General features: G+C 34.2%; 1 protein-coding gene across 5 annotated transcripts in view; it reads right to left on the bottom strand.

The window, feature by feature from the left end:
- Positions 1–25,240, bottom strand: part of LOC115445078 (protein ECT2) — a 40,898-nt gene extending 15,658 nt beyond the window's left edge. For 3 of the 5 annotated variants that reach the window (XM_037444310.1, XM_037444309.1, XM_037444307.1), the window contains exons 1-2: positions 12,540–12,654; positions 7,515–7,722 (exon numbers count right to left, since the gene is read on the bottom strand). In XM_037444310.1, the coding sequence (XP_037300207.1) occupies positions 7,515–7,722; positions 12,540–12,639 (308 nt within the window). In that variant the 5' untranslated portion in view covers positions 12,640–12,654. Of the gene's footprint in view, positions 1–4,513; positions 4,992–7,514; positions 7,723–12,539; positions 12,655–24,944 lie in introns of those variants that run through there. The other 2 variants (XM_037444308.1, XM_037444311.1) reach the window with 2 other exon arrangements.
- Between the last annotated feature and the right edge of the window lie 582 nt (positions 25,241–25,822).

Raw genomic sequence — 25,822 nt, forward strand, 5'->3', positions numbered from 1 at the left:
AGAACGCCTATAATTTAACAAAGACGGATATGCCTCCGTAGATTGCATATTGATAGCACCTCCTAAAATTAGCCCTTAATAATAACTAGAGCATGCAATCCGAAAATTCATAAAAATGGACTCTCGGAACAAATTTACCCATTTTTCAATACCAACATTATGTGAGTGACGTATTATCGGAATACCGAATTTTACGTATATTGTAGAAATACCAATCGAAAATGTACCCTAATCATCATACGGAGTACCTACATACGAGTAAAGTGCTTACCACAATATAAGGTTATACTTATACCAGGCGGCGCGTAAGGTACAGAATACAGAAAACAATTTCATAAAAGCCTGCGCACGAAGACTAACCAATGAAGGTTATCTATTATTCTAGCTGTATCGTACACTTCATAACTTAACTCAGACTGCAGACTTTTAATTAGAAGAATATTTATTATTTATCAGACTGAAACATTTGCACACCACCAACGTTATATTATTAAGTGGGAATAAATAAGGGATGGTTTTGTAAGATTTGCTGGTGAAAAGCAACCACCGTACAAACGGGGTAAATGTCCACCATATGGTCCACACCAGTTTGTCGCGTTCTATGATAAGCTTTTGTACATGCAGATGTAAACAGGCCGGTAGTGGGCCAGGCGGTGGGCTCACTGTGTCGTGCACGTATAAACAAAAATCTCTGGTGAAATATTTCTTACTTTTACGTTTTTTTTTTAATAGAAATTAGAGCAATTAACACTGATTAGTAACAGATCATGAAGCCCGTAAAGTCCATTACCCAGTGCAAGTGTACCTAATTACAGTAGGATAATCTTTCTGGCGTGTTACGTTGCTCATTATATGATTACGCGTTTGGTTACCACCATAAAAGAATTTTACAATATTTTCAATACATAAATTGCATAACAATGACGTGCTTCTTCTGTGCTAATTAAAGTCCTCTTCCTTGCTCCAACACAGATAGTTAGGCCTCTATTTTACCGAGATGCGATTCCTAATTAACCAGGGTTGCAATGCTAATAAAGTGTGCATACTGTATTTGTCTCACAACCAAACAGACGCAAGGTGGGATATGCACTATTACGCGACCATCCATTCATATTATTGACAGCACGACATGGCTGCGCTGCTATAGATTGACACGACTCAATGTTAGGGGAGTTGACATGATAGTGTGTATATCGGAATAGCCAGCAGCAGCAGCCCGCACACCAATATTATCTTAATAAATGTATTTAACGACCGGTCACCATCTAAGGTCGGCCTCGAACACTAAAGATACGAAGCTAGATAATGTGTACGTTAATTTGTTAATGCTATAAACTAATTGCATCAACTAAAGTGTAATATTATTATTTGTCTCTCGTAACTTCATGTACGTTTTTATTATAACACAAATTGCGATGCATTCTTATAGAACGCGCTGTAATGACGGTTCGAATAGAAATGTTCAGGCACTTATTAAAAATTAATAGATGAGACTTCCGCAGTATATCTGGCTGCCATGTTTAAAAACATGAATGAGTGAGGTCGCACACGCAATCCCATCTCTTTTCAATTTGCCTTTCATAAGACCAAAGTTACGCGCATTTTTATATCCATAATAACATATAAAGCTTTGTTTGTTTGAGCGCTTTAATCTCAGGAACTACTAAACCGTTTTGCATTTTTTTCACTAATAGGAAACTTAATTACTGCCGAGTGCTATAGTGTACTTTTTATCGTGGGTATACGTTTATCCCGGTAATTTTTTAACGCAGGCGGACCCACAATCAATGTGAAGATATTTGTTAATATTTTATACAGCATGGGTAAACTTATGTTTATCTATTTATACAGGGTGAACCTAGCAAAAATAGTTCGCAGGGAAGTCAGTTATAGGGTGGGGTTATTACATAACAGAAACACAAAATGACATGTTTTTTCATGAATTCAGTAAAAATATACGCCATACTATATTGGCACTTGTTTCATTGTATGAATATCTAACTATAATTGTATATAAAAAAACTTTTTAAATATAGTCGTATTTCAGTATTTTCTTTTGTGAAACCTAGAAAATACCTACCTACCTACCTACCTACCTACCTACCTTGGAATAGAGTTTGTTAAACGTATGTAGTACATTCCCGATCAGTAATAAAAAAATTAACGCTTTTAACTTACTGCCCTCTCGATTACTATGGCAGAATAAGTCGCACGCACAATATATCTCGCTACGGTAATCTAGAATATGTTAATAATTTTATTAATAGACAACACTACTTGTTCCCAGAGACATGAATTAAAAGATTTCGTAGATGTGGTGGGCGGCCAGTTGTAGCAGCGTGACGCACTGTTCAACTGAAACGTAAAGTACAAGTGAGTGCGGTTTGCGTGCCGCGAACGTGCGAGGACGACGACGCCGCGCCGCGCCGACGTTGCACGTCACTCGTCACTCACACATGGTACGGACTCGCGTCTCATACATGCTACAGCACAGCTGTGTCGACATAACCGTACTGTTGTACAAATAGTAGATGACTTACACACAAATTCCGCGAGTTTATAAACAATCACCACCAACACAATTACTAATAATGTTATTTTAGCTTTTGTAGGTTTTTCTTATACGGTATGGTATGGGTACATAACCGCGTATATTTATAGTTTAAGACGTAATCTTCCGAAATTTCAATAATAATATTACAACATTATAGTTATACGAAACATGAAAAAATAAAATATATGCATGACGCTATCTAGAGGATAAAAGTAAACCACGAAAACAATGACGTTTCGCATCCCAAAAATGGCAAACTGTTTCTATCTCCCTTTTAATTTGATAAGCCGGTAAGCACAGGAGAATCACATGATGTTACCATCCATGCTTTCAAAGGAGAGCGAATTTAATTTATCGAGTTCGTGTTCTGTTACGTAACACATGTAGCCCCCGTCCGCACTGAGCGTATCCGAATACGATGTCAGGACGCGGCATAAGTGAAGTCCAAGTTATTTTTCATGCACAGCTGCAAGTACCTAGAATATATACTGCAGCTAATTGCAAATGCGGTACAGTTTAATTACAATATAGCCTGACAAGAGACGATATATCTCTCGTTATCTTCATATTCCGCCTATAGGTAATTTGGATATTTCACTATAAAAAGAGTACTTAACTGAAATTAGCTTGTTATTAAGCATTTAAGTATTTTACAGTAACTTTTTATGGAGTCACATGAATTTCAAAAGTATATGTTTTTAAAATAAGTTTTGAAATTCGCATTGTGTTAAATTTTATGCTGAAATATAATGTGGCCATAATGGTATCAACAACGACACAAAATGTACTGCCCACGCTAACATAACAATAAAATTATATTTCAGATGTTATAAAATTACACAGCATTTTACAACCTTAAAGGCTAAGATTAAATTTGCTCGGGTCAAAATGTTACACTACATTTTTTTTTATTGATTCTATTTTTAATTCGTGCATGTCTAATTACATTCTAAGTAATAATTATTATTCATGCATGAATCTGTAATAAATCTTGCATGTCACCTGTCTAACTAGAAGTCGGTCGGTTTCACCATTCTATTTAACTTATGTTCCGCCAAGCTGCAGTATTCAGTTGAGTTCGATAATCCTAATTTAAAGAAATTTAACCCACTCAAATAGCGGGACGTTATGGAACTAAACATCTGATATCCAAAGGAACAGGATTCCAGGGCATGTCATGCAGTTTTAAGGTATTCACTGATCTGCGAAGATTTTCCCACTGTATGCGCATGCGTGACGGTTAGCAACAGGTATTTGATCTGTTAGTCTTATACAATTTTATAAAAAACAGAAAAGTATTAACTCGATATGTAGGTATAATACGGTTCCTACTTAAAACAGTTATATTTAATCAATTATTATTTATTTAAACAACCACAATATGGTTTAGTTTTTCAGCATAAACGTTACAAGATCGAAATCTGTAAGAAGAGTAGACGTAATGTGTTATATTATATTTGTTATATACGTCACAACTCACTACATATATACTTACTTACGCGAGAACTATCTATTAGATGGTGTAATATATTTGTCTAGAGGCAAGTATATGAACTTGTATTAGAATTATATTGTTTAAGTAGGATTTACGTGGCAGATGTCTGACCGTCTGGTAGTTTCACCATCACCATGGCCATTTCTGCGCGAAGCAACATCAAGTCAGCACTGTTGTCTTCATCTTTGAAGGCTGGGCATCTAGTTAGTGTAATTCATGACGGTTGTGAGATTTAACATGCAATGCTTTAGGGTGACGCGTACAATGCCGTGTCAAGCAGTGCTTTTACATCAAAGTTTGTTTGGTATTGGTACTTTGACAGCTACCTAGAAAAGGTTTCATTGCTTAGAAAAGTTAATTCTAGTATAAATTTTCTACTCATTTATATTTCATTATTATCCCATATTAAACCAGTGTCTTAAACGTTCAAATTAACATTGTTTAGTTATCTTTAAGTGCCTTACAAATCACACATGAGCATCGTGGAATCCGGTGTTTTCGGCTCCATTAGCGCGTGGAGCTCTTGTGTCGGTTCCATTTCCTCGGGCGTAGGTGGTAACCGTGTGGGCCCCATCGTCATTCCGTTCACAGTTGATCAGGCACTAGTCCCAAGTTTATCCCACACAAACACTTTACAATGAACACATTCACTGACACTATTAAACATTGTAACAAATGCCGCCAGGTTTATTTTATAAAACCTTATCATCCGGTTTCCTCGATTTTCGTACTATTATCGTTAACTCATGAATCGTCTTAATTCGAGAAGATAAACAGTTTAATTCTTTCGTATATGCGGCAATAACAAAGGCGCAAACGGCATGCGCGTTATGCGTTCCACGTTAGATTGAAAAACAGTCGTGAGGAATGTGAGGCCGAAAATAGCGAGGAGCGTCGCGTGGCCACAAGGGCGACCCTCGCAGTACGACGGCAGATGCGCGCACTGCCGACTGCCGACGCACCGGCACCGCTTTGTACACATTCACTTACACACGCCTTTATTTACAACCATGCTTCCATGAAATACGGTCACCAAATAAATATACGTTTTGCTTTATGAGTGGAAGCTTCCACGTGCGTAAACAGCCCTGAATCCAGACTCAGGGTGCGGTGGTCGCCTCACTCGCGCCTCGCGTCGCGTCATTGTCCCGGGCTGCTAACCTACCTTACAAATTACATACGTAAGACTGCTTTCACACAAATGAATATTGCGCGGCATAATTTCATCATTCTAACACGCCGACCTTGCTGCACAGACCTTGTACGTACATGAAAATCACAAGTAACGAACGAATCGAAACTAGCAATTTAAATAAGGACACTATCAGAAACTTTTCCTACACATACTTAAAACGGTGCCCCAGCAAAACGACGTGCTAAAAGTTTTTTTAGAAGCTATTTCTTGTTTAGCTAGCTACTTATTCTTATAATATGTTATCTTAGCATTGGTTGATTAAATATTTTTATAATGTGAATTATGTTTCATTAAGTTTATAATAAAAATGCCACTAAAATTTCTGATTCCGTTAATCTCATCCTAAAGTTAAGAGTACACTTTAATTTACAACCAACACTATAAGATAAACCAGTTTATTAGGAATCAGTGGCAAAGGCTCCATATAATCCGATTTCTGACGGCTTCCTTTTTGTAATTTTAGACCAGACCAGACCGCTTTATGCATATTATTAGTATGCTATAAGTTGTGTCGGGTTGCCTGTCAGTTTAAAATTTTCAAAAGTCACTGAAATTATTTATAGAAATAATGCTCAAGGCCGTTTGCTCGGGGGAGGGCCTTAATACATAATAATAAAATGAAATGTGAAGCTGAATAGAAGAATATTATACTTACATCATATATTTTTTTATGGAATAAGCGATCAACATAAAAAAACTTTGTAAACTCTATACTCGTATCACAAGATTTTTGACATCAGCAGTGGTGCTATAATAGATTCATATTATGATTTTAAAATCAGTTGCGTCTATAGGTACTGGATATAATTTATTCATTGAACGTTATCCGTAATAACCAACTTAAAAAAAAATTAAACAACCCCCTTGAAAAAATATGTTGACCACCTTTGTTGGCAAAATATACAAAAACAATAATATCTATTTGTAAATCCTTGTTTCTAATAATTTCAGATTGCATTTCCGATGTCTTAAGAGGCTATGAAATGTTTATGGGGCTTATCCTTAGATTACCAATTAAAGTATGACTAAGCGTTAATCAGAAAGCGCCAGACTTACGTAAATCATAAGATATAATAATACGTAAAACAATAAACAATTAAAGCCGCACGGAGTACTTCAAAGGCATTACATCGCGTGCAGTTCTATTCAAGCGAACTTCGAGAATAACATTACCATTTGCTTGATACCAAGAATGCCTATTCTGATCCTTGGCGCGTGCAGTAATCATTATCTGGCAGGGGTAGACTGCTCTAGATCATATTACGATTAGAATATCTATTACTTAAAAAATAACGAGATATTAAGCGGTAAAGGAATGTTCATGCTAGGAATAAAAGTGAACTAGGCTACAAAGAACATCAGAAAGGAAAAAAAGCTTTAGGTCGATATATAATGTAACAGCTAATTAGCGTAGCACAGAGACAATTTAAGTTCATCTGAGGGTTGTGTGCTTCCTCTCCGCAAACTACCATCGACACACGCCTTCTCAGTGAACACATTTCTAATAAAAATACATATTACCAATTTTGCTAAGTACTTATCGATTTGTATTAATGAGCACATTGTATACTTAATATCTTAATAAACATGTTCAATCGACCATGAATTACTAACAAACCCACGTAGTTAGGTACTTACTAATATTACGTTCATTAAAAGTTAAAGGACTTTACTCCTGTAAAAACACACGATATCGAATACGAATCATTCTTATAGTTCATGACTGATTACTTTGTTAATATGTACTTAATTGCTAAATGAGTCATGAATAAAAATGACTCTTAAATTAATTGCTACTAGTTTGTGAACGGAATATTGATTAGTTTTAACGCGAATTCAAAATTTTATTATCATTAGCGATTTTATCAGAAGAATAATTAATAGTAAATGAAAGCTATTTTAGAGCGACGACGTCAAATGAAAGCATGCGCACATAATAGAGTAGGCACACCAGCACAAAAAGTCAACGCGTTTATACACAGCATCCGTCGCTCGTTAAGCCTACACAGTACACAGGCAACGCGCCCGCGCCCGCACCCGCTGCCGATGCCAAAATAAATGTCAATAACATCTCGTTAACAACTTTTTTACACGTCATCACATTTAGGATGAAATACATAATTTTTCTGATTGGTAATATTCTTTACACCTATAAGAGACCCTTATTAAGAGAGACATTTTAAATTTCCTGTGTTTAAGAAAACATTGCTATTTATAAGAGGTTACTAAATGAAAACGCATAGTGGTTGTTTATTTATTACATAACTAACCTGTATTTCGCCCTATGTGCAGTGTCGAAGAGCTCGCCTTCAAAGGGAGAGGTGATGAGGTAAGAGGGCGAGGGGGGCGACTGCTGCGGCTGCGGCAGCGCATCCGGCACCGTCACCGGCACCAGCGCGCCCAACCGCTCGCATGCCGCGCGTACCCGCTCACACTCCAAACACGACTCATTTACATACACCACGGGATTCGACGAGCCTGATAATCAAAATTACATTTATCGTACAATATTTCAAATAAAGTAAAAATTTAAAATGTATGCCTAAATCGATTATTGATGTTTGAAACAAACTTCACACGGTATATTGTAATCGTGGTTTTGACCGTATTTAGTCGTGCAGTGTCCGAGGAGTGGCGGCACCGTGCGACACCAAAAATGAAAATTATTACGCGTGTAGAACTCTTTCACAAAAAAAAAATATAAAGTGTATTTGTTCGTATTTTATGCTTCATATACTATGGTCATTCGATTACACCCTGTAGATTTGGTGCGATTGGACAATTACACAACGATATATCCTGTCTGCCATTAGATTACATTATTGTGACACCCGGGATGGACGGCAGCGTCGAAGGTAGGCCTTACGCTGTCGTTGACCCCGAAGGCATCCTTCGGTGCAAGAGGGATTTTGAGTCCCCCACAACAGGAGACAGGTCGCTCTAGGCGGCATCGCGTAGGGGCGGTCGTAGACGACAACTCAGACACTTCCGTCGTAGGTAGCTCACAGCTGTCCCTAATGTGTCGAAGATGGTCACCGCGGAGTTTTAGTTGGTATGCCGTAGGTAGGGTGTATATAAATAGATAATTAGGGATTCGGCCCGGCGGTCGTCTGACGTTTATCATCTTTCCAGGCGTCTCAACATGGTGAACCCAACATAATCGCTCAGGCACGCCCCTCGGCTGGGTGGTAGTCATAAGATACTTTAACCGATAAAACAAAAAAAACGTGTTTGTTCGGTTGCGATAAATTATAAACTTTCTTAACTTATTGGTTGCACTTGCGCGAAGGTTATAGGCATAATTAATATTAGAATTAACTGTCAGTAGGCGGCGCGCGTGCCTTACCAGCCGACAAATGTCTTTGAATGAGAATTTAAATACTACTACTTAGAGTCAAGTCTTAGACTCTTACTTCAATGCTTTTCCAAATATAAATTTACAGGTCCCAAACGATATTTTCATAACCATTTCTTCTGCAGCAGCAACGTGCCGGGTACCAGCTAGTTACTTTTGGAGTGTTCACTGCAATCTGAGCAACTCGTTATTTTAGGCCGATATTGTGTAAAAAGTTCAGTATATTAAGCTCTTCGTAGTTTCTTTTAAAATAAAATAACCTTAACAATCAGTAATTAGCCTAAAATTTCCAAATAAACTCTATTAAATGAAAAAAAAAAAACAAGTTTATATTGCTTAAAATAGTCTCCTGACTTGTTACTCGAATTAATTAAAACTAAAACTACAGTAATCAATTAAACTGTTTCACTATTGAAAAAATTAATATAAAAATAATAATATTTTACTTTACTTGTATACACTGGTCACCAAGTTACTTGGTTTATTATTAAAAAGATAGATATTATATTTCCTGAACACATTTTGTTTTAATATTATTATTGGAGAACTTCAGGTTCAAGTATTTCATGATTTCTGAGAGAATTGTGCACTCGTATGGAAATTTGTTATTTATTTCTTACATATTGTGCAAATATATGAATGAACTACTCTAAACGATACCTCATACAGATTTTGAAAAAAGCAACACCAGAGTTTCTTGCCCGTTTTTCTTTGGTAAAATCTGCTTTCCAAACTGTTGGTAAAATTAATATTGACGGAATGTACATAACGCATAACATTTTGCTGGTACAAATAAATTATTTAATTCCATTTAATTTAAAAAAAATGGCTAGACAACTTCATTAGGGCGAACAGCCAAATTTATTCAGTTTTTATATTATGAAGACGGTCACACGATGACTATGAATTACTATTCATGAAAAAAAACAAATCCTGATTGAGCAATCTCGTCAACGCCTGGACACTGCACGCATTATTGTAACAAACAAAACAAATGACATTTGTTCATTTTGCGGTAATGCGAAGACCGAAATCCGCGTCACGTCACTTGTCTTTGCTTTATTTAGTTACTAGCTTACTGGCTGATTATTATATGACATTCATCTGAAGATAAAAAGTACAGACCTAATGATTTCTTCTATTTACGCGAAATGTAAGTCATTCATAAAAAACTAGTTTTTCAATTTTATCGCGGTATATTTGAAATTTCTCTAGGTATATTTAAATTTCGAAAACTGAAGCCTACATGGTCAAGAAGCGCACTGAGGTGTTGGTCGTCCGAAATGTCAAAGTTACATTTTATAATTATTATATTTTTTTAGTTGAAAGTCCGATTGAAGGTTCGATATATGCAGAATGAGCTTACAGCGTCTTGAAATCTGGCAGCTGGTCTTTTGGGTTCCGATTTAATTAAATGTAGAACAGGATCCCAGGCTTATGCAACCCTTCAACCATCTTCTCTGTTGAAATTCAGATGTTTTTTAATTTCAATAGCCTCCCGATTCATCCTATGTAGGAATTGGTATTCTTTGGCTAGGATTTGTAACTTATCTAGTCGTAGATAATATTTGGAACCTTCTGCCGAATGTTCAGCAGCTGCAGACTTCGTAGAGCGTCGGTGTTTAACGTCAGCTATTCATGACGTTATTCAATGGTGTTCAACGTCACTTCTTTTCTGTATCTTGTATATTGCACTTGACAGATGGTGAAAAGACCTTTTAGTTAGGTATAACTCGCTTAGGACGACATAACTTCAAACATGCATGATCTCATAATAACATCACAAGACATTTAAAATGAGGTTAGGCTTTAAGACAGTCGCAAAAATAAGCGTATAATATTTTAAGAAAAGTATTTTTTAATGTGCAGTTTATTCACTTCTCAAATCAAAACACGTATATGGTGAGTACTTCTCAAACACTTCAGAATAATTGTTAAGATAAACAAGGCGTGTTACACAACGTGACAATGCTTCAAAAGATAAAATGTGGAAAATTACATCTTCGTTCCCAACAAATCTATGGATTATATTTTACTTCCTAAAAAGTGTACAGCGAAAAGGAATATAGCACCTACGACAAAATCTTTGAAGCTATATAGGTATGTATCTATACCTATGTAATTCGAGCATTAATGAAAATAATATTAGTATTAGTGTGGGGCGACATTGATTACTTTTGTAATGAGATTAGTAATAAGGATTACGTGTAATCCGATTACTTCTTATTAGGGCAAATGTAATCAGATTACATTCACATTAATTGCAATCGACAAAATTACATAATTATTATTGTAATTGTGTTTCACGTTCGTTCATGTTTATAAAGAGGGTTGTCTTAACATCTGAATGAGGTATTTGTACATTGGCTAAAATCTAATTTGGCGAGTTTATCAAAAGTCTAAACAAAAAGTATGTTGTTGAAAATCTGACTACTAAAATTAAAATTCTAACCTTATGTCGTATGTTGTGATTTTTTTTTTATTTTATTTCACCTTCTCAACATACATACAAACATGGAAAACAAAAAAATCGTAATCAAATCTTAACATTTGTTACTTTTTATTTACTAGTCAGTAATCACCCCTTCTACCTTATGCTTCCTACACTACCTTCATTGCAACAGTTTACAAGTACGCCTCAATCTTCAATCTAAATGAGGTTAGGAGAAAATTTCGCATAAGGAAATCGTGCGCCATAAACATGATTTATCTGATTACCAAAATCCTCTTGAAAAGAACCAGACGATGCAACGCCTTCTTTGATCCTTCAAGAATTCTGTGCACAGGTATGCAGACCAAATGCCGACTCGTATAAATATCGGTCATCGGCAATCATTATTACTTCAGTTTCAATTTAGCAGAATCCTTAAAGTTGATGATTAACTAATTAATTAAGTAAAGCGCATCTGTGATTGATGAAGTAACGATATACGACATAACATTTACAACAAAGTTAATATCGCCATACACTCAAAAACCTCAAGTGTGGCACGTCAAGATGAGCTTAATATTTAATGACATATATTTAACGTAACCTTAGGAGATCAAGGTTTACTATCGTTCGTATGTGAGTAATTGCACAATTAGTGCAAAAAGGAAACACTCCATCAATTCAAGCATCTTTACAGTAGAATATTAAGTAAGCAATGCTGATGACATGTTTTATAAGGCTGTCTAATGGAAATTGGAATAATGATAATTGGAAACAGTTGCTTTTAGTAATAAAAAAAAAAACCATGCAGAAACACATAGTTGGATATTAGACAATTTATTTTAATCACATGTTTATTTCCTAACACCCGTTCCTGTGACCGACAAATCACATGCGCATTAGAAATTATTATTCCAATGAGGTGGGAGTTTTCTCCCGATGTGTTACTTCCTTGTTACCAACATCGTGTCTTACGATAACTTATTAAGAAAAAAGTTGTATCCTTTGTTCAATAAGGTACAATTTACTGTATTATATTCATAAATAAGCCATTTGTATACCATGTTTTAATCATTACATCAATTTCATCTAAATCATATTTCATTCAAAATCCAACTATAAATGTCCCATTTTGTATGAATTTTGTTACTATATGTTAAGTGACTTCGGTGTATTGTTTATTTTTAAATAAAATTATTTAAGTATCACTTTATTTCTTGACAAACCCATTATACTAGCTAATGCGTATAATATACGTCACTAAATCTTAACATTATTTATGTCACTATTCTACTATTAATTTGTGTGCATAATATTTAAACGAAATGGATGCATAACGTTTCTGATGTTCTACGTAATATCAACAGTTTTATACGCGTACGCGTTAAGCCCCCTTTGCTAATATTAAAGTTTATTGCAATCGTTTTTAATTTTATATACAGCTTAATTAATTGGTGATGTATGAGCATTGAGAAAAGGTAACGAGACCACGCCATGCGACGCACTCACATCCTCCACTGAGGTACGACCGCAGTTGTTCTACCAACGCTAGCATGGTTGGCGTGCGTGCCGCAAACCACGCTTTACGCCATCTGCAAACGCAGCGCATTTTAGCTATGCTATCTATACTATTGGTACAATAACTATGTCAAACTGGCGTCAAAGTATTTGAACACTTAAGTTACATAATATGTATCTAGGAAACCACATAAAATATAAAATTTTACACGATGACAATTTTGAGACTTGTGGTATAGAAACGGGCAGAATATTTTTACAGGAATTCGAAAAAGCATTCAAACTTGGCAATAAGTTTTGAATTATTATATTAAATTTATCTCTTGGTTAGTTTTACGATGCGTAGTCGTAATCATAATGTGTCTTAATGAATATAAAAGGATTTTTTTTACAAGTTTGGGTTCTATAGTACAATATGTACAAATCTTTTGTCCGCCGCTAAGTGAGAAAAAAACCAAGACTGTTCGATAGCTTATTTCACTGTAAACAACACGATATGGGAATCGCAAAAAATCGCTCGATCGTTTTTTACTGGCACAATATTATTTCAAGTGAGCAACAATATCACAAAACAAGAGGAATTCAAACGAAGTAGACATTTATCTTAAATATACATAACAGTGGCGCAGCGTCCATACAAGCCGATTCCCACCGGCTTCCCTTTTAGGTTTTCCGTGATACTAAACAATATATTTAATAGGTAACTTTAAATTTAAAACATATCAGACAATGGACAATAATTATAATAGCTTAAATTATTAATTAATGATACCTTAATAATGACATCTATCGGCCATTAGCCCGTTGAATTAAATTTAATCGATATCGATTACTTATTTTAAATAACATTAGATGGCGCATCCTGTATTTAGTTCCCCAGAAATTCCGTTACCAAAGTGAAATTGTGACGCTACAGGCGCAAGGTAACCCGCTGTCAAGCGGCTTAATGTTATAGTATGTTTTTTTAATATAGATGGCAGCACTTTCTATGCTAGTGTTTGTCGAAATCGCGTTGAAGATATCGTCGCTGTAGGTGGGAGAACTAAATAACTCAAAATTTCTAGTTTCGAGATAAACGCAATTAACTATTTTTTTTTCGTTATTTTTAAGCGTTACTAAAAAACTATAAATAATTTTAATGTCGGTATTTTTATATATCTTAGGTCTGATTATCTATTATAATATGCATTAACAAAAAAACTCTGACCTGAAGAACAAAAATATAAAAAAATAAAATCTTCTTATCTAATTTTGCCACGACAATGTTTTGTAAGTTTACTGAAATAAACTAAATACTCGTATAGTTATTTAGTTTTGCCACACTAGAAACCATATGGTGAAGTAATTATAAGGTTAAATAATTACAATTATAGAGTTTATTAAAGTTAATACCATTAGGATTTTCAATGTCTAAATTAAACAAATCAAGTTGTTTAGTTCTTCTACACACTAATTGATTAATTTGTTAAACAATAGACTCGAGGAAGAATTAAACAACTCTTTTTATTTAATTTCTTTAATATTGAACAGATTATAAGTCGCAATTTATTGATTTTATTATTTAATTATTTACTTTTTCTACAACAAAATATATATTATTTGAATATATTTATTTTTCCACTTTTAACATAAAAAAGCTATAATTTCGAAACGGGATAAAATAATGAAATGCTTGTTAGGCCAAAATATGCGCCATGTTTTATGGCAACACAAAAGTGATGAAAGTCCAAAATGGCCAAAATCCGAGTTATTTAGTTCTCCACCTACATCGACGATATGGGCAAAGGTAACCAGGGGCCTTATTCTCTATCCCGCACGTTATTTTAACAGTGCGTAACAAGCACGTACCACAACGCATCATGTTTAGGACTAAGAAATTTGGCTTACAGAATACCATTCCACGCACATTTCTCGAACATGACACGGCCGTGTTACGCGTTTACACTATCATACATAATAAGGCCCCTGAGCTAGTTCGGCTTCACGTTAACCGACTTTGTATAGTTATCGCTTTTTACGTCCTTCAAACATCATAATTTATTATACTACCAAGTTACGGTGTTTGTAAATTCTCATAATATTCATTTTATTTTTTGATAGTTCTATGATATTTAGTTACCGGCGCTTTGTTTATTTAGAAACTACAAATAAAAGTGTATTATAATGGAAATATCTAACTACTTTGTGATCAGTTAATGTCTACCTTTACGTAAGTATATTATTAGTACGTGATTTCACATATTAGTATTTAGATGGTTAAATATTTGAAAAAGATCTGAAAGTTTTTGATTTCAGACACAAAATGTTTGTTAGAAGAAAATAAATATTATATTTTACTGCATTTAAAATATCACCACGATACAAGCAAAAATTAACGAATAACCTTTCTTGATTATTTAAATTGATAATTATATAAGTTTATCATGTAGGTGCATTTACACTGTTGGTCTGTTTGGCGATTGTGATACCTATTTCTATAAAGAGAAATTACATTTACTTACAGTTTATTTTGAAAATAAACAGATAATCATAGGTTCGTAGTGTGGTTATAATTTGAATACTTACTTTTGTTTGCTGTTATGACAAATTAATACGTAGGTAGTAATATTTGTGATTAATGGAAGGAGAATTATCTACGTTTATTGTTCGATTTTATGGATGTTTCAATTATTTACGCATAATAGGTAATTTAGTAGGCATGTCAATGTTTGTCGATTTCGATTCAAGACTAATTCGTTGTCTTCATTTTTGTTTTCCGATAAATTGCCCCCGATATCTTAACTGACGTAAATTTTTTTTACACCGGGTTACCTTTTGAAAAATTTCACCCTTCGCCACTGATACATAATAGACATACTACAAGTTACAATTGACACGTAATAAAAAATATTATTACGTGTCAATAAGCTAATTCGCTTATATATTAATGTAGTGCATGTCGTATATCGAGGGTATAGTGCTAAAAGCCAATAAGTATGAAATTGTTACTTTCGAGATATTCAATGTTTAAGTTTTAAGCACCAAAATATTTGACATTCAAATAATATCGTCATAATAATTATTTTGTGCTAAAAGTCTATGTATCTAAGTAGTGTAATAACATATTTTTAAGTTTCTGGGGTAATCAATTTTATCGTAAAAAAATATAAGTTACAAAGGGTGCCGACTTATTGGGTTTTACCCCAAGAGAAATTAAACATTTATTTTAATTTGTCAATTAGTTTACTGTATGAAAGTCACAAAAAACAGGATAAATCACTCTTTATCACTAAGAGACGTTGGTAGTTTGGTGTAGGTCTTTATCAATAGGAGTTTCTCGGGTGTAATGAGTTTCTCGCACATATTCAACAAGTCCTTATTTGTTTTTAGGTGTATTAATTGGCATTTTACACACATTTCAAGTCTAACATTTTATTAAATTTTAATTCTTTCACTTTAGAACTAGTATTGATTTCAATTATTTCTTATCTATCTTTTTTCGTAATAGTCTTAGTCCTCTTCTTTCTAGCTTCTGCAAAAACGTTCTTCCACTCACTTACGCTACTTATTGTTTTATTTTTTAACGCTGTTTATTGGAAGCAGCATGCATGGAGTCCACCTCTATATGCATGTTGCTGCGCTTTAAGAATTTCTGTTTAATTATATTGAATGATCAATGTTTTCAACAGAAGAACTGAAACGTACTGATTCTTGTTTGGTCCTTTACAGATATTGGTATATTTCAGAACTCCCTGTTTTACCAATTAACTTACTCCAACAGAGGCTTTGTTGGGTAATTTGATTCATATATCGTAAAATTGTACGACACAAATTTTTCCATGTAGTATACCTATAATGTACCTTCTCCTCCATTTGTTATGAGCAACTCCGCTTGCAAATCCATAGTATAGACATAAAAGAGTATTCTGTATTTAAGTGCGAATTTTATTTGCATCTTTCGCTGCATGACATTTATTTTTAGATTTAAATGGTTTTCATATTTTTTTTAAAAAGATCTTTCCACTTGGATTTTTCATATTTTGGACAAATGTTACATATTTATTAAGCCTTTTTATTAATGAAAAAAAAAACTTAATTTATATTTATCATTAAATATGTTACGATATTGATGATTGCTGAAACTACTACTTTTCATTAATCTGAAAATTTCCTGTTATAATCAACACATGTTATTTATAGATTTAACGCCAGGGGCCTAATACTTTTTACTATCTTTACTACAGTATTGGGATTCAATTACAGGAAAAGATTCTATGGGTTGTTGGACAAATCCAACATATTTAGATTTTAGAGCTCGTTTTCTTAGGTGGTTCTTTGTTGCCGCATTGATCGTCACTATTGAAAACTCCGAACGAATCTGCTTAATCTGCTATTTGATATCTACACTAACATTAAGGTCGCTTAAAAAAAACGATGACGACTTGGAAATGTGTTATTGAAAAATTATTTCATGCTAACTGTACGATCCTTATAATTGGATTCTTTTTGTAATTTTTAATTTGATTTAATTTGTAATTATCTAATTGAGAAGCTTATTAAATTATTAAAAATTAAATCATAACGATCTCTTATTAGAAGTAACTTTGTATATACGAAAAAGTACTCACAAAATGAGCGTACACCTGATATCAGCGTCTAAATGCAAGCTAATTGCACAAATTTCCTTCCTCGATCACCCATCGTAGTGCTTAACATAAATAATTAGCACTAAATTGAGAACAATTAAAAACAAAACTCGCGGGCTATTGTTACAAACTGTCAACAATAACGCTAAAAATTTGATTGATTGGGTTCTTCCTTAAACATAATTTGAAGAAAGTTAGTTAACAAAGGAAACAAATACCATATAACTCAACATAACTTATATCTTTTGAAATAAAATCGAAAAATGAAACCCAAAAAACACATTTATTTTGTTTTAAACCTTTGGTTTAGTTTGTTTTCAGATATAGGTAATTAAAGGTAAAACCCGTTAAATACTAAATAATGGATTTTACCTTATGTCGTTGGTAATTTAAGTGGTAATCATTGAACACTCAAAACAAATAAATAGCTATAACTGCTTTAAGCGTAAATTAAAAATATTATTTATCTAGTTAACTCACTTTATGGTGTTTTAGTTTATCATTAATGTTGCAAAGTGGCCACTTTATTGGGTTATTACATTAAGTAATTCGCTTTATACTGTGATTTCCGCTTATTGGATTAGACCAATAGAAAGAGCGTCAAAAACTCATTAAGATAGACCAATAAAACGATTTTTGATTTTTTGGCACTTATTGGGTTTTAGCACTATACCCTCGATATGTGTGCCAAATTTCATCTAAGTTTATTTATTAGTCTCTGCATCGATGCTAAACACCCAACCAGACATTTTCACAAATGTTCAATTTTCCTCCTACCCTCCAAGCCGAATTTCGACGTCCAATCACAACAGGCATAAGCTAGGTACGCAACATATTATATTATAATAGTGGACAAGTGTGCGCAATACACAGGTTCACTCACTGTTCCTTCACGATCATAGTTTAGTGAGACGGCAAACCGACATGACTGAAGAGATATTAGGCGCAGGACCAACGGCTTAACGTGCTTTCCGAGGCAAGGAGGTAATACACCGCCAACTTTCCAACTCTGGAGCTAGGGCTGAATATTTTTTTAATATAGAAAACCAAGTCACAATGTTTCACAGTTCATGATAGGACGCGCGTGATCTTGCCACGACGAACAACGCGCTCTATGTTGACCAACTGACAATTATGTAATGTTCTTCTTTCGAGTTTTCTCCAAATTTGGGAGGAAAATTAGTGAGATTGGATTATTTAGGGAATTAATACTTTTACGGACCTTTTTTTTATATTTATTTCAGGCAATCTGTCAAGCGGATCTCATTATTTTTCTTATCCTGGCATGGCAAAGTGACTACATTGCACCTGATCCAGATAAAGTATCGAGTGGCAACAGTTGGCTATTTCATGCCATATGACACGATCATGCCGACCTACTAAGATGCTTCTTCACGCTACGACGGTAGGAGCCGAGATTATAGGAAAGAGGAAACACGCGCCTAGGCAAACTATGCCAAACCCTGATGGTGCAGCAAAATAAATTGGCCGTGATAGTTTTAACCATCAAGCTGTGGTTGCGCATGCCAGAACGTGTGGTTTACTGAGGAAAGGAAAGGAAGGGATCAATTTGAACAATGCCTTAAAGCATTCGCCATGATACAGGCAGTATCAACAGACAACACGCTTACAGAAGCGACATCCGTCCGCAACTGTATAGTGACTCTAAAGTTGTTCTTCACGTCTGCATCATCGAACAAGTATTGGCCAAAGGTACGAGCAGTATTCCATACCCAGCCGTACCTGCACTTTATACAAACGAAAAAGTTGACCGGGCGTTAAAAACTAGCTTGTCTTGCTCAGGTTTCCAACACTGCGTGATGTGGCAGATATATGGTGCAATGGGGTAAAATGAGAAGCTTTTTCAGCATGTTAAACAATATTCACGAATATCTTTTTTTACAAAACTTCTATAGAAGTTATCATAAGGAATCATTAACTTGGCTACTATATTGTTAAATATACTAAATGGTATATATTTTTTTATTTCCTTAAATATAACAGTTAATGGTTTATAGGGCTTTAAAAAGATACCGTACTTTTAGAAATGTGTGCGAAAGATAAGACCTTTACAGGTATAATTCGGACTAATCTCTAAAAACGTATATATTAAAGAAATTTTAAAATCCATAAAAAGAGCATATTCCGATCTCTGTGGCACCATGAATAACTTACCCTTCATGAGTGAAAAATAATTGAAGAAATAGTACATAAATAACAATCAAAGAAATCAGCTATTACCTTTAGCTAAAAAAAAATATATAATTGCTAAGGTTACGCGTCTTCGTATATTAATTTATACAAACACTTGCAATTTTTCACAAGTGCTAGATCGAACGATTTTAATCCTTTTTTTAACGACAATAATTGTATATGTAAGGATCGAATCTCAGTGTATAGAAGTTTTTCGATAAATTTGAAGAAACAAGTCAGAAGATTCTATATACTTAACTAGAAAACTAATTGAAAACAATAAATACTCAATTAAAATTAGACTAATTATTGCATGAGGTACCTGCACATCTGAGAAGTTCTCTATAGGAATTTCGAAGATATGTGAAGTCTACCAATCCGCACTAGGCCAGCGTAGTGGACTAAGGCCTAATCCCTCTTAGTAGTAGAGGAGGCTCGTGCTCAGCAGTGGGCAAGTATATAATACAGAGCTGATATTATTATTATTATTATTATTGCATGAGGTTAGTCCGGGTCAGCCAGGGAACAGCGAAATACAGATATCCTGTTTGTTAGCACGGTAAATATTATTTACTTACTTTACGGAAACTCTCGATCGAACAAGTGGAACGTAATAGCGGTATATATGTAATAGCAATAGAGAGTTATTTGATTTGTACGATGTTACACGTCCTACGATCATATCCCAACGCACTTAACGTCTAGTGATTCCCTGGATTCAGATCACACCGGTATACGCACCAAGGATACCCAGGTTATTCCGCAGAGACATTGAAACACCCTGAAGTGTGGGGGGAGGACGAAACGGGGATACTTTACACGTGTTACACACACCTGCTTTTTTATGGCATTGAATTCAAGCAGGTTCTCTTAATCCCATATACAAGTGAAGCCCAGAGTCCGGATGGCCCCAATGACATGATCCTCACGCTTTCTCACAGTGTCCACCCGCGAACTAGGGGGCTCATAGCAGTGTTGCCTATGAACCGTGCTGTCATCTGCATAACAATGAATGTTGCCAAGCGATAACGTATCATTGATAACCGGAATAGACAAGGTGGGCGACAGCACCGAGCCCTGTGGAACTCCGGCATTTACTGTCATGAGCTTCGAAGCGTGCCCATTAACTACGACACGTATTCTACGCCCATGCAGAAAACCAGAAATCTACGCACACATGTTATCGGGCAAACTGAATGACGGAAGCTGGGAAAGAATACCACGGTGCCAGACAGAATCAAAAGCTTTGGCTATGTCAAAGTTCAAAGCTATACACTCCATCTGGCAGACGCTGAGTCTGACACGTGGTCATGCTTCGGGTAGCAATAGCTGAAGTGTAAGACCATAGTCTTACTAGCATACTAGAGGACTTTTTATGTATAAGTAGTTATTAATTTTCCTTTTTATATGTATTAAGTTGTCTTCATATTTTACAATAATTTGCAATGCTACGAAGCTATTTTAAAACACAAAAATGGCTGAATAATTTACTTGTTTTTCTCCATATTCTTGTCTCGTTCGTTTTATATCTATTTTGTGCATCCATTTTTTTTCTTTTTAGCTTTTTAGCTCAAGCAAAAGTAATAGAACTTGTGCCACAAAATCGTCCGACATAAATCATTAAATTGAGCAAATCGTGGAATTTGTTTTAGAAAATAATGGCAGGTGATGCGCGCCGCCAAGCCTAGTTCGGGGTGTTCAACTCATCTTAGCCCCGCGACACGCAATATGTTGTATGTGTGACTATTGCGCCGCGCTCCCGCCAAACTTTCATCACGCCATGTTTCCAACACGCCCAGCCACGCTTTTTGCACGGGGAAGCCAACCTAACCTAATCAACCTCATGATTGCGGATATTTTTTTTTTAATTGCCTTGAATGACGAAGCAAGCTTACCGTTCACCTAATGGTAAGCGATACGACCGCCCATAAACAGTAGAAATACTATCCTACACCTTGAATTAGAAAGTATTGTTTGATATTCCACTGCGCTCGCCATCCTGAGACATGAGATGTTAAGACTTATTATGTCCAATAGTTACAGTGGCTACGCAGTATTTCAAAACGGAACACAACCGATACTATACACTGCTGCTTGCCGGCTAAAATAGATATTGCAGTTGTTCCTACCCAAACTGATTCTCACATATGAGAGACCTACCACCAGTAAATTATTTTCAACCATTGTAGTAAAAGTGACTAGAAAACATTACGTAATTTGCCAATGACCAGCTGGATCCAATTTTTTAACTTTCTTCTCGACGTTGTTTCTTCCTAATTGCAGAATCTGAACAAGTTTATACAGAGACAACTTTGATATGATGGTTGTTCACAACAAGAGCTCTTGGATCAAGGTGATTGTTGATAATGATTTTGGTTTTACCCAGATTTAAATTAAGACCTTTTGATAGTGAAGCTTATGCCAGGCAGTTCAGCATCTGTTGAGCAGCTCCTCCAGGGATTGCGCCTTTAAGACTATACTATCTGCGAATCCCAAGTGCGAAGTGTAATCGCCCTGTATGTTAATGCAATACTTTTAGAGTCCAGCGCGTTGAACAAATCCTCCAGCGTGCTTGTGAACAGTTTCAGGAATATGACAACCCCCTATCTGCTCCCTCTATTTAGCAGGATGGGTCCTAACTGCTGATTCTGTATTTGGACACATAGTGGCAGATTCGTATAGACATTTCAGCATTTCGATACAGCGACATCATCTTGACAACACTATAAGCATTCCAGGACAGTCCAAGTTTCGGCAGTCAAGCCTTAAAATCCACAAATGTTAGACACATGAGCCAATTATTCTCTTAAAGATTTGCGTATTATAATCTGTCTTACAGAATGGATGCTGTCTGCCTGTGGTGCTAAATCCTTCCGTCTGCCAAACTCGGCTTTTTCTAGGGCTAAAATTCTTCAAGTTTTATGACTGTTCTGTGTGTTGTATAAGGCAAGTCCCCAAGTATATCGGACTACAAGGTTTTATCATACCTTTACGCCTTGGACACATTTAATTGACACAAATTACCTTTAGAATTCAGTATTATACTACTACATAATTTCTTAAGAGTAATTTGTTTTAATAAAGTGGAAATTCCAATATAGGTAAGACCCATCATTCAACACAAGTACATACAGAAGTAAGTATATACGAATGTTGAATCCAGGGTGAGCAGGATGAAGAGAGCAGTTGCTCTTCTCTGGTACTCCCTGGGTATTGCAGTGCCTCTAAATAAAATCTTACCATTTTCATATTTAACCATTTTATGCCCTGACATATCTTTATTTTTATAATAAAATGATTATATTAGAATTATAAATGATTCTAGCTAGTTGCTCACCAGAACTGTAGTGATCCATAGTGACATCTATAAAATGCAGTGTCATGTACTCAAAGGATCTGGTTGAAATTAAAATATTTCCCATGGGAGCAAATTGCCATAATACAAATACCATCTATTTTATTCCACAATATCAGCTATGGGTCCCAAATTTCATCCAAATCCATTTACCTGTCACTAAGTACATTGAACAAACATCCACACATTTTCACTAACTTTTTCATTTAAAATATTAGTAAGATTTGCAGATGTAAAACAAAATTATATTTTTAGGCATAAATAAAAAAATTTTGCTTTCTACCTGAACTTTACATTAAAATTGCAAGTAAAGGGTTAATTATTCAAAAATCTATAATGCACCCACAGATTTACTGATACTTTCTATAACAAAAGTAAAATACCAAATGTTTGTTTTTATTTTAATATTTACTTTCTTATTATAAATGCCAACATTTTTAAAGTTGTTTGGATATTCGTTAAAAATAAATAAAAAATTGGCTAAACTTATTTACATGAAATTTTGCATACAGGTATATCCTATCCTATCCTGCAAAAACATATAGACTACTTTTATCCTGGAAAACTACGTTGTAGGACTTTATTCTGGGATAGATCTTTCTCATAAGCAAAACATTTAGTATTTTATATGTTGGAACATTGTAGATGAATGGGACAATTAATACATTATATTTGAAAACCTTCATATATTTGCCGATTTCAATACAGTTCTCTTCATTGCTTTGAAATCTCTTTTTGTATCCTATATGCAATTAAATAATAAAGCGACTTTGAATGTGTTACGTAGAGGTTGAGAAGGTTTAGGTTATCTCATATCAGCATATACAGCTATAAGGTCAAACTAGAAATTAATTGCATTTTTATGTCTTTTAAGATAAATTTTCAATAACACATTAAAATATCAATTATATTAAACTATAATATAATGCTGAATTTGACCTAAACAAATTTTCATATGAAATTTTATATTATAGAGCAAAGGATAATACTGCTAACAAGCAATGGCAATTGACAAAGTATCAAAAGGAGATGGATATATAAAATACAAAGTAACCACAAAAAAACATGTATTTGCTATACTTATAGGTGGTATTTACTAGTCCTTGTTCCATTGAACTATCCCAAGCACAATACAGAATTCCCTTTATTTTTTATAAATGATTGAACAAATATAATAAATATTTAATAATTGTATCTTTTTCTTACCAATTGTATAAATCTGAATGTTTGGTTAATGCGATTATTAAACTGAGAAATACCTGAATACATTTCAATGAAAATCTCCACATATGTGGACCACATTCTTGATCATTTTTATCCTGGTACTTTGCCCCAGAACATAGAAGTGATTTTACTTAAATATATGGAATAATTTAGATATCTTTACAGCAGGCACACTTTTAAACACAATTGAAACCACAAGCAACATTTGTATAAATGAGAGTTCAAATGTTGATAAAAGTGGTATTTATCTAAAATTCATAGGCATTGCTAATGGGTGTTGACTGGCATTGCCTACTATGCAAATCACTTTAACCAAAACTTTGAAAAAAAACATCTTTTAATCTACTTGATATTGTTATAATTGAGGTTATATTTTAAATGCAAAAATTCAAAAACTGCAATTACATTGAAGTCTTTTAAATTGCTCAGACAAAGGCACCCCTGGAAAACGACTAGCAACGTCCATGCTAACACTGCGCACTTACATTTTTATAGATTCTTTCGTTGCCATTTTAGATAAAAAAAAAATATAATAATTTATTAATGTCAATTTTAATGTAGCATGTATAGCATAATATAGCATCATAAGAGAATAATAATATAAATACAATGTTACTAATTATCAAGAATACTATTATGTAAAAGAGACATGGCAAATATAAACAACATAATATGAAGTCTAAATATATTAGATCATTTCTGACCTTACATTTTCATTGTGTTCGAACAATATTTTACAAAAAAACATACTTTACTTAATAAAAATACATTAAGCCTCCTACTGGTTTGCTGTTGTTTTTTGATTAATCCTTGAATATGAGTTGGGGCAAGTTATTAAGACACAATTCATAATGAATTGTAATTAGTACGTTTGATTTTTTTTAAAATCATAATTTTTGGTTCTTTTACTTTCCTGCAATTGACCATAAACATTAAAATTATACATGTAGCCCAAAACCTTAGAAAAATTATGAGACACAAATAATTTGGATTTTTTACCATCATTTTCTTGAATTTTGTCAGTTGTAGCGGTGCTTCCTGTTTGTGTCATGCCCTTAGACAATTCGTCCATCTTGCCGTACACTGGTTCGTTACATCAATCATCAAAATCACTACAATAATTATGTCAAGCTACATGCACACATGATGAATCACTCTCCACTTTACGTAAAACTCACTGTTTTTCGAAAATAACAAAGTTTATTTCTCAGGAAACACATTTCAGAAAATCCAACGATAACTACGAACTGATCAATTGAAGTCAAACTGAGACCATAAATATTTTTTTTTGTTTTGATTTACTTCTCAAGGAGAAGGCAAAGGCTCTCAGCCATTCAGTCTAAAAGAGACCATAAACATAGAATAAAGCTAGGACAGACCTGATAATATTTTTTTAACAGACTATAGATGCAAAATAAAATTCAATATGGTTGACATTATGTTGCTCCTAAGCAATTAGTACTGAGAATTAGTACAATATAAATTGTCATTTAAAATCAGACTTGACTTTTTTTATCACCATATATGGTTATAATAATTCCATGCATACGTAATACCTACATAATAATAATCACAGACGAAGAAAACTAAAATAATAATATCATATTGATAAAAGATAAAACACATCACATAGATCTGGACTTTGATTATATACTTGTCTAGATAGAGCAATGCAAATAAGCTGTGTCAATCGATATAATAGTAGTAGTATATATAGCAATTTTTACAATAATGACCCTAAAAAAGTTTTTTTTTTTCAATTATCGAGGAGATTTTTGAGATTAATCTAGGATAAAACCAAAATCATATGTAGAAATACTGATTGGAGCAATATTGCATTGTTTTCACTTTGAGGAATATACCCTTTTCGGGACGAA

The sequence above is a fragment of the Manduca sexta genome, chromosome 28 (assembly GCF_014839805.1).
Source record: "Manduca sexta isolate Smith_Timp_Sample1 chromosome 28, JHU_Msex_v1.0, whole genome shotgun sequence".
NCBI lineage: Eukaryota > Metazoa > Arthropoda > Insecta > Lepidoptera > Sphingidae > Manduca > Manduca sexta.